This window comes from Tupaia chinensis, unplaced genomic scaffold (assembly GCF_000334495.1).
Source record: "Tupaia chinensis unplaced genomic scaffold, TupChi_1.0 Scaffold000132_1, whole genome shotgun sequence".
Classification (NCBI taxonomy): Eukaryota; Metazoa; Chordata; class Mammalia; order Scandentia; family Tupaiidae; genus Tupaia; species Tupaia belangeri.
In genome coordinates this window covers 1,389,305-1,399,611 of record NW_006159601.1, presented here as the reverse complement: position 1 = coordinate 1,399,611, position 10,307 = coordinate 1,389,305, and the positions used below count along the sequence as shown (strand labels likewise).

The window sequence follows — 10,307 nt, the reverse complement described above, 5'->3', positions numbered from 1 at the left end:
GGGCCAGCCCGAGGACTAGCAGCTAAAAGAGTCCTACATGGCCAGCCCCAAGGTTTGAGTCCCAAACCTGGCAGCTTGAAAAACTGCCTTGAAAAAACCCGGGTCTGCGGTCGCGCCTGCCCAAGACCCTGAAAGGAGGGAGGATGAGGCTGGTGACGTGGCCACGCCCATAACGTCCTCCTCCTCCTGTCCGTTCTGCTCCGGCCAACAACAGGCCCCAGAAAAGTGAAGAACGTGCACACTGCAGGGGGAACGGCCCAGCCTGCTCAGCTACTACACGTTAAACCCAGGTGCTGGCCGGGCAGCTAGAGCGCGCGCCCTAATCACACACGTGTCTAAGTGAGTGTGCAGGACGGCGTTCTCCTGAGCGTCCAGGACGGGCCCTGGCCGACCGCCCCTTCTGCAGTAGCACACCTGCCAAGCATGCGCAGGTAGGTCTGCCGCTGGCGAGACCGCAGGCTCCTCTCCGCCCACTGCCGGCGCCTCAGCTCCGAGGCGGCGACCACCTGGCCAGACACGCGCTGGCACTGGGAGCTGATGCTTCGGAGCACAACGAGCACTTCGAGCACGGCTCTGGGGCAGAAGAGGGTGGGCACGCGTGTGCCGCAGAGCTCACGGAGCACCTGGGACCACCTGCAGAGAGAGCACGCTGTCAGCGGGCGTGGCCCACGGCTACGTGTCATGTCTGCCCACCCCGAGGCCCCTTGTGGAAAGTAAGGACAGCAGATGCAGCCACGTGAGGCACCCACAGGTATTCGACTGCTAGGGCGAGCATCTAACCCCACCAGACCATGCTCACGCCCAAGTTCACCTGAGCTCGCCCAGAAACCTCCCTGGGGCGGAAGCGGGGGACGCTGGGAGCACCCCGTCCAGTAGCCGTAAACCCAGAACACAGACGTGTACATGACCACGGTCTGCTCACGAGGAGGTCACCAACTCACTTCTCAGCAAGAGGGTCGTCCACATTGCTACACACACAGTGGCCCTCAGGCAGGGCATGGCAGAGCGTGTGCAAGACACGTGTGACTAAAGAGCTGTAAGCATTTGTGTCAGAATTATCTACCAGTCTGAAAAAGAGGAAATAAACATAGACATTAAAGGCATATGATACGGCCGGCTGCACAGCCTCGTGGCTGAAGTGGCCGGACCCCACATGGCTGACTGTGTGGCTCAAACCCCAGCCTAGCTGCGTGAACAAGCAGAAGCGTGTGCCCCAACCCTGGCAGGATGGAGAGATGGCGACGAGACCACAGCGACGTGGCCCACTGGGGCGCGCTCTTTCCCCTCCGGCCAGCGCTCGTGCACACGCCCACGGCCAACAGGAAAAGTACAGAGAGGGCAGTCGTCAACACGCCCGGGGGTCTGTAGGTGACATCACTGGGGCACTTGACTGCCACACAGTCAACTGCAGGTTGAGTCCTGGGCCTGGCTGCGTGAAAGTCATGCTGGGTGCATATGCGTGTGCCCAGAACCCAGAGAGAAGGGAGAAGGGACCGGGCACGGCCATTCCCCAGGGGCTGATTTCTTGCCTTCCCTCTCTGTCTCCCTCAGGCAAGAAACACACCTTACAAGAAAACCTTAAAGGGAAAAGAAAGCCACAGAACAGCCACGGACCCCCGTGCCTGGGACCCCGTGTGAGGCAGAAACAGGCACGGCACAGGCACGATCTAGGACGCGCCACCACGCCGGGAGCCCAGGTACCGTGTCGCCACATGTCCAGCCAGGAGCCTGCTGGCCAGGCGCAGGGTGCCATCCCCACCTGGACCTCCACGTCTCTGAGCACCCGCCCGCCTTTCCCATGACCGAGAACATCCCTCAGTGGGCCCGAGCCTGCCCGCCCTGGGCCGCGCACGGCCTCAGCCGACTGTGGCGGGCAGCGCAGCGCAGCACAGCCAGGGACCTCACGCACCTGGCCACATCCCTGGGGGGCTCCTCGGGCAGGGGCAGCAGTGGCCAGCCCCGCAGGCTCTCCTCACAGCTCAGCACCTGGGGACACAGTGGCCTTGGTCACGAACCCCGCGCTGTTGCAGTCAGTGGCGAGTGACACAGCCGCTCGTGGCCGCACGTCTGGATGGGGAGCCCGTGAGCGGGGACTGAGGCCACGTCGGCCGTTCTCTCGACACCACCCCGGCCAGGGGGCCCAGCTGGCCCTGGCTGAATCGGGCGACGGTGACAAGCAGCAGCACCCAGCAGGGGCAGGGGTGCCGTGGCGGAGCCGGCTGTCCCCGCGACGAGATGTATGGGGCCCGGGGGCTGTGGCCAGCATCCAGCCGTCTACGGGGCACCCACCCGGGAAGCCTGAGGGCCTGCAGCCCACCCACGCCTAGCCGAAGCCACACGACCGATCCCCTGGCAGGTCTTCCCCACATGCCTGACTGACGGTGCAAGCAAAGCATCTTGTGGGCGCTGACACTCATGAACGGGTCACCTGTCGGGCCACAGACAGCCCAAGGGGCAAGCCTAGCTACCAAGGAAAACAGAACAGGCAGCAAGAGTGGCAGGAGCGGGACGCGGAGGAGTCGTGCTGGCTGCCGAGGGATAGCGGAGCCACCCAGGGACACGGAGGACACCAGGAAGACAGATGCAGCAGTCCAGGTGCAAGGGCAAAGCCTACCTTCCAGAAACTTCCCTTTCTTCTCAAATTTGAACCAGCAGGTGCCCAGGCAAGTCGGGGGACTCTACCTTCCTGCTGGCCCATTTCCGGAGCCCAGAACCCAAGTCACCTCAGTACTAGGGGCACCACAGAAGCACGAGGACGAGCCTGTCCCCAAACCAGAGCCTCTGGTGCCAGCGCGGGCAGGCAGAGCCCCCTGTTCCCCACACAGCGTCTTCCCTTTGCCATGGCTGCTGTGGCCCCGACCCCTCGAGGCACGGCGTCCTCACCTGGCCTTGCCATCCCTCCCATCCGGGAGTGTTTCATGCCTCCTGCCCGAGGGCTGTCTGCCTGGGCACCCAGGAGCACCCGGCCTGACTCCTCCAGACCTGGGCTGCCCTCACCGGTAGCGACGTGGCAAAGCATGCACCAGTTTCTGACGGCAACACCCAGGCACGGACCGCTAACGCCAAGCACATCTGTTAACCCACGGGAACCAAAGCTGGTCTGAGGCGGCAGGAGAAGCAGCGCCCTTCCTTACACGGACAGGGAGAGGCACTGCATGCTGGTAAACAGGGACTGCACCCACCACGGGCCGAGCCAAGAGCCTGGCGACCTGTCTGCTGACACTAAGAGCCAAGTGAGGTAGGTCAGCATCGTTCCTGACCGCCAGGCGCCGAGCCACTCTGAGCCCGCAGGGCAGAGGCAGGGGCTCTCGGACCTGAGCCGGAGACACGAGGCAGGCCGTGCCCCACGCCCCACCCACGGCCGCGCTCGGCATACCTGTTTCTTCAGCTGAGGGATGGGGTGGCAGCGGGAACTATAGCCTTCAGCGAGACTCAGCAGCAGTTTTACTGCTGGTTTCTCCTGGATTAAAAGAAACAGCCATTAACTGTGACTTCTGGCTTCTACTTTTCTTCTACTGAAGGTCATTTCTCATCATTTCTTCAAATAGTCCTGTTAATCTCCAACAGAGTGAAACAGGTCTTGGGCCAGCAGAGGGTGTAGCAGTTACACCCCTGTGCTCCCCATGGCCACTGCAGTGTAAGTCCTGGACCCAAGGCCTGAAAGGCTGGGCCGGGTGTGAGCCCCAGATCCTGGGAGGAGAATGAAGGAGGGACCGCAGCTCGGCCATCCTCCCCGGGCTGACTTCTCACTTTCCCTCTCACTGTCCCTGTCCTTCTCTTTCTTCTGCAAACACATGAACCTGAAGACAAGAACTTCTTAAAAAACAAACAAACAAAAAAATAGGTCTGACAAGGTAGTCAAATCAGCCAACACAATGATTTTAAATGAAGCCAACTGGCAGTGATAAACTGCAAAAAAACACAAGGTGACCAATCTAGAAATAGAGGAAGGAAACATTCTAATTAATTAAATTTTAAGAGATTCTCCTAATTAAATAGGAAATGGTCATTTAAATACTAAAAATCAATATAACCAAAATAGGATTACACAGCTACAAATACTTAGTAACTATGGAAAGAAGCCAAAATAACGGATCTGCGGCTGCTTTAACTATACTCTGTGAAGCCCATGTCGAGCAACGAGAGACCACGAGAGACTAAAGAAATACAAGACAGTGAGTGGGCGGTGGGCAAGCTCAGACTGTCCACAGGAGCACGAGTCCCAACGCCAGGAGCACCAGTAACGGCCAGTTCACGAGCCACGCGACATGCTGCCCGCTGCTCCCGAGCCTGGGAGCCCGGCTGCAGCTGGGTGTGCCCCGGTCGGGACAGACGTCAGACGAGGGCCCGAACGAACAGACGCTCATTTCAGTTTCACCATCAGGGATTTTCCGCGTTGGCAAAACTGTAACCACCCCTCAGCGAGGGGCAGCTCAGAAGGAGCACTCCAGGAGCGACTGGGCACCCAGGGCTGCTAAGTCAGCGGAGGCAGGACAGGGATGCCACACGCAGGCCCTCCTGAAGCACCCTGGTCACCCGACTGCAGCTCTGCCCCACGCACACATCTGGCTATGCTGATGGAAAAAGGGGAGACGAGGCACCCAACCACTGGGAACGGGGACTCTGGGAGGTGGGTTTCCCAAGAACTTTCACTTTTAACACCATTTTCCTATCTTGTTTGAAATTTAGAACAACTGTCACGTGTATAACCTGAAAAAGATTAAGACATCAGTAACCAATACTCCAAGCTAAACTACTTATTTTAAAATAATAAAAGAATGATAGCTTATTAATAGCTGCAAACAATCCACCCACCAACTTAATAGAGAACTATAAAAATTCCCTAAGGCCAGGGCTGGCAGGTGGTGTGGTGGTTAAGGCCTGGACTCCCATATGGCTGACCAGTTTGAGGCCCAGACAGAGCAGTTTGGAAATTCACCCTGAGTACATGTGCATGCACACCCGAAGTCCCACAGGAGGGACATGTGCATGCACGCCCTAAGTCCCACAAAGAGAATGGGGGAGAAGGGATCACAGTGGGGTCATCCCCACTAGGGGGCAACTTTTCACTTTGCCTCTCTCCGGCGATCACACACACACCATGGCAATAACATACATATATGTATAAATAAAGTTCCCGGAACCAGCCTGTCGCGTGTGTTTAAAGCAGTGGGATCCTACATGGCTGATGCGTAGGTGAGTCCCAGACCTGGCGGCTTGAACACCACGCCCGGAGTGTATGCATGCACACTCAAAATCGTAACAGGAGAAATGGAGAAAGGACTGCAGCGTGACCACCCCCTTGGGGGGTGCTTTCTTTTCTACCCACCCCCCATAAGCACATTTGCCCTTCAGCAAATATTTAAAAATTCACATTATTCAGTTCATCCAGTTTTATAATTTGTTATGCTTTCAATTCTTATTACTATTAAAAACAAAGGCAAATGTTTTTCAGAAACCAGAGAACATGCGCATATGCTTAACTCACAATGAGCCCTTCTGTTAGGACACCGCTATTCAGTTAAAAAGTTGGGACCAGCAGTTGGCATAATGGCTATGTCACTGGACTCTCATATTGTCAACCATAGTTCGAGTCCCGGACCCGGTGGCTTAAGACTCACGCCAGGCACGTGTGTGTGTGTGCCCAAGATCCCGAGAGGAGGATGAAGGAGAAGGGATTGCGATGTGGCCATCCCCACTAGGGGGTGATTTCTCGCTTTCTGTCTTTCTGTCACTCTCTTGTCTTTCTGGCGAGCGCACGCGCCCTATAGCAAAAACTTATTAAAAAAAAAAAAAGTTAACAGTTACATTCCGAAAATAAACTACACTCTCTCTGCTACATGAAGGTGATTCTCAGCCATCACTGTCTTCCATTCGTTACCTTGAAATCTGGCAACAGGTCTTCTGTGAATCTGAGCACCAGAACTGTGGAGAACGCCAGCAGCTGATTGGCTGCTTCTTTGGGAAATTCCCGTAGGCTGATCTCCCCGTGGCTTAAATGGTCTCTTAGTCGGGGACCCTTCTGATGGTTCAGGAAATCCCAGAGAAATTCCTTTTAGAAAATGAACATAAAAGACATCTGGTCAGCATTCAGACAGAGGGAAGGGAAGGGCCCAGGTCCAGAGCCAGCCACACCCAGTGCTGGGGAAGAACAAGGAAAGTCAGCCTCATGGGGCAAGTATGCTAAGACCAAGGGGCAGAAACCATAGGAGGGTTCTCCTCGGGAAGCCTGGCTCTCACCACCACGCAGGACCGGGAGAAACAGGGAGACTGGGACTAACCGGGAGAGTGTGCCGCGGGTGGTGAGGAGACAGGAAAACTCACGTCTCCTGCCCCTCGGCCTGCTCAGGAGGAGGGTGCTCCATCCACACCTGAGAACCATCCCTCCGAGGCCACGAATGCAGTCCCTGCTGCAACACGTGAACTGGCCTGGTCCGAAGGAGGGTGCTCCATGCACACCTGAGAACTGACCTTCCCGAGGCCACGAACACAGTCCCTGCAGTACAAGAGCCGCCCTGCTCCAAAGGAGGGTGCTCCGTCTACACCTGAGTATGGTCCCTCCGAGGCCATGAACGCAGTCCCTGCTGCAGCATGTGAGCCGGCCTGCAGAACCACCTCCTCTGTCTCCTCTCTTTCTCACGAGCTCACCCTCTGCCCTTCCTGGAAACCAATGAAGGCAGCTGCTTCTTAATTCTCCACAGTCCCAGGCACTCCCAGGGTGACAAGAAGGAGGGTCACCAAATGCTGGCCCTGTGGGCTGCCACCGAGGGGTTGTGGAGAGGCACAGTGGGTCAGCTCGCCGCTGACTTCGCTGAGGGCAGACAGGGTACGGGATCAGTGAGGCCAGAGTGGAACCTCAGCCTGCCTGCCGAGTCAGGGACACTGGGCATTCCTTCAATGAGAAGTGAAGAACAGATACACAGCGCCTACTTCAAGTGCAGACTTGTCCCTGTAACGGCTGCGTCTGACACAGAGGATGGGAGCTGAAGGGCTCTGGACGGGACTCTTCACCTGACACACGCGCCCAGCAGTCACCTTGATCACGCTGCCCCCTTCACAGAGCATACACCCCTCCACAGCCAGGGTGTGGAACTGACCCGTCCACGTGCTGCGTTTACGCGCAAGAGCATTGAAGAGTAGGCCCAGAGCAGGCCCAGGCCGGGCCACGGCTGCACAGCTGCTAGCAGACAGCCAGGCTGGCACATGGGAGTGGCCCGGGAGTCCTCTGCTCCAGCCACAGTTGATGGCACACAGAGAAGGGCCAGCCACACCCACAGGCCAGCAAGTCTGGACAGACTTCCTGTACGTACCATGGCAGGCTCTCCCAGGAGAACAGGGAGACGATTGACCTCACCGTCGCTCAGGTGCTCCGCCAGAATCTGAAACGGGAGGAGGTTGTTAACGTGTGCCTACGCTCACACACGCCACGCAGAGCAAGGACATCGTGCTTCCAGGTCATTAACACGGTGAGGGGCATTCTCCTGCCGGTGACTGCCGTGCAGTCTGTCCTTACTCATTTGATCTGCTGAGACAGCGAGCTATCCTCAGAGCACCTGATCCTTTCAATTGTAGTCTGTGTGCACACGCATCAGAGTCACCGATTAACTCACCATGGCCTGCAGTGCCCGGTCATCGGTGCCCACCCTGCGGGGCTCACCCAGGGACTGACTACACAACCCACTGAGGCTCACTCTCCAAACATGCTGTGGTAACGGGACAAACCTCACGGCAGCGGGCGAGCTCTGCAGGGAGCAGCCATACTCAGCCCACAGGCACACACTCGGGAATCTCACATGCACTCGGGAACCACATGTGCACTCGAGAGTCACATGCATGTACTCGGGAATCACACATGCACTCAGGAATCTCACATGTGCACTCGAGAACCACACGTGTGCACTCGGGAATCACAAGCATTCAGAAATCACACTCAGGAACCACACATGCACTCAGGAACCACACACACGTACATGTGTGCACTCAGGAATCACATACATGCATTCAGGAATCTCCCATTCAGGAAGCCCACATACTCACTCAGGAACCACACACACATACATGTGTGCACTCAGGAATCACATACATGCACTCAGGAATCTCCCACTCAGGAAGCCCACATACTCACTCAGGAACCACACACACATACATGTGTGCACTCTGTGCCCAGAGGGAATCACACACACATACATGTGTGCACTCTGTGCCCAGAGAGCTACATGTGGACCTTTCCTGCGTGTAGTTATCAGTGACCTCCATGCTGCCTCCGAGAGGTGGTCAGGGTCTCTGTCCACGCTGGGTCTCCCAGAATTACTTTCCAAGATGGCACACACAGCCTCTCTCCTCTCTGGTGGCTGCAGGTACGTCCAGCTGCAGTGTTTTACTCCAGTATTTTCACCTTAAGACTGCGAAGCCCATTAGGAAGGCAGCGGGCCAGCCACAGCGGCAAGCACTAATGTGACAGTCCACAGTATGAGAAGGTCCCAAGTTCACGTCCCAGGGCCTCTGTGCACACCAGGCACACAAGCATGCACACACACACGCATTCACACGTGGGCACACAAGCATGCACACACACACGCATTCACACATGCCCACCATCACCTTGGCCGGCTGAGGGTGAGAATGGAACCTGGCATGGACCCTACTGAGGCTGCCTCTCTGTCTCTCAGTCTCTAACTCTGTCTCTACCTCATGAAAAACATAAACTTTGAAAAATGGAGCCACTGCATCAAGGGTGTGAGACCCTTACTGTGGGGGGCCAGGGGAGGTGGGAGAGGCGATCCTCACGCCAGCTCCCGAGAACAAGAATTGGCCTGGGGGCTCTGTGCAGACACGGGGCCTCAGTGAGACCTCTGCCAGAAACGCCTGCGTGACCTGGAGCTGACCCGTGTTGTTGTCTGCCGACAGCCAGAGAGAACTGTCCCTGAGCAGGACCCGCCCTCTGCCAGCTCCCGAGTGCGGCCCGTCTACCCGGCGTGTGTGCTTTGCTCTGCAACACCTACTCTGGAACGCCCCGCACTCCTGTTACCCAGCCACGTGCACCCCACACCGGGAACAGCAGACGTGGCCCATTTCAAAGATCCATGCTAGCCCTCACTCCGAACAGAAGCCTCTAAGTGATGACAGCCGTGCTGGCAATCCTCTTGGCCTTTCGCAGCTGAGAGCTCTGCCGAACTATAAACCTAGATCCGTCAGTCTCAGGATCCACCCGAGACCGTACCGGCGGCCAGGACGCACCCTGGCGTGCCCGCGGCATGGCCGTCTCCCGTGAGAGCGGGCCTTCTCCGCTCTCCTCCACCTGGTGCTGCGATCTGTGTGTAAAACAAGACACTGCTCAGTGTCGAGTGACCGTCGAGTCTACTTACTTCATCCAAGGTGGTATAAGGCGCCGTGGACTTCGAGAAAGGGAAGAAACAGAGAGAGACCGTTAAGGCAGAACGCGAGCAGAGCAATGTGAATCAACGCAGACGTCAACACTGACTCACGGCCCCGAATCAGAGACGCTCGGCTAAAAGCCCAGCGTCATCCAGCAACACTCTGGGAAGTACGCCATGGGTGACATCAACGCACGACGTGACAGCCCTCCCAGAGCCGGGCCAGACACGGGGCGTTTCCACGCTACACGAGTGGCACTGAGAACCTGCTCCCACACAGCCTGCACCCCTGCGGCTGGGCGTACTCAGGGCAGGGCTCAGACACAGCGCTGGGGTCAGGATGCCGCACTTCTAGCCCCGACTGCCAGTTCCCTGCAGAAGACAGACCCTGGCCAACTCCCTTAACAAGACTCGGTTTCTCTGCGAACGGGAACTCAGAAGGTTCTGCACGTGATGGGCAGAAGCAGGGCCCCTGAGATCCACCTCTCAAGGGACGGTCCGTGCTGACCAGTGGTCAGTGACCCGTGACCCACTTCCGATCTGGTGCTACCCAATGCTGACAGCCACAGGGCTGCAGGAGAGTGGCGCCGCGCCCTAAACTCCCAGGCACGTGTGCCGGCCCTCCGCAGTCCTAGCTCCGGCACAAGTTCCCTTCCCTGAAATGCTGCGTTTCCGGGACCAGCAGTTGGCATAATGGCTATGTCGCCGGACTCCCATGTAGTCGACCGTGATTCGAGTCTGGGACCCAGTGGCTTAAACTCACGCCGGGCACGTGTGGGCACGTGTGTGTGCGTGCCCAAGATCCCGAGAGGAGAGTGGAGGAGAAGGGATTGCGGCATGGCCATCCCCCCTGCGGGATGATTTCTTGCTTTCTGTCTCTCTGTCTCTCTTTCTGGCGAGTGCATGCGTCCTATAGCAAAAATCTCCCCCCCC

General features: G+C 57.4%; 1 protein-coding gene across 2 annotated transcripts in view; it reads right to left on the bottom strand.

Moving 5' to 3' along the window:
* ERMARD (ER membrane associated RNA degradation) overlaps positions 1-10,307 on the bottom strand; it is a 26,353-nt gene that overhangs the window by 5,751 nt on the left and 10,295 nt on the right. For both annotated transcript variants that reach the window (XM_014586393.2, XM_027770409.1), the window contains 7 exons: positions 9,366-9,395; positions 7,311-7,379; positions 5,882-6,052; positions 3,377-3,460; positions 1,910-1,986; positions 942-1,067; positions 415-633 (listed from right to left, as the gene is read on the bottom strand). In XM_014586393.2, the coding sequence (XP_014441879.1) occupies positions 415-633; positions 942-1,067; positions 1,910-1,986; positions 3,377-3,460; positions 5,882-6,052; positions 7,311-7,379; positions 9,366-9,395 (776 nt within the window). The remainder of the gene's footprint in view (positions 1-414; positions 634-941; positions 1,068-1,909; positions 1,987-3,376; positions 3,461-5,881; positions 6,053-7,310; positions 7,380-9,365; positions 9,396-10,307) is intronic.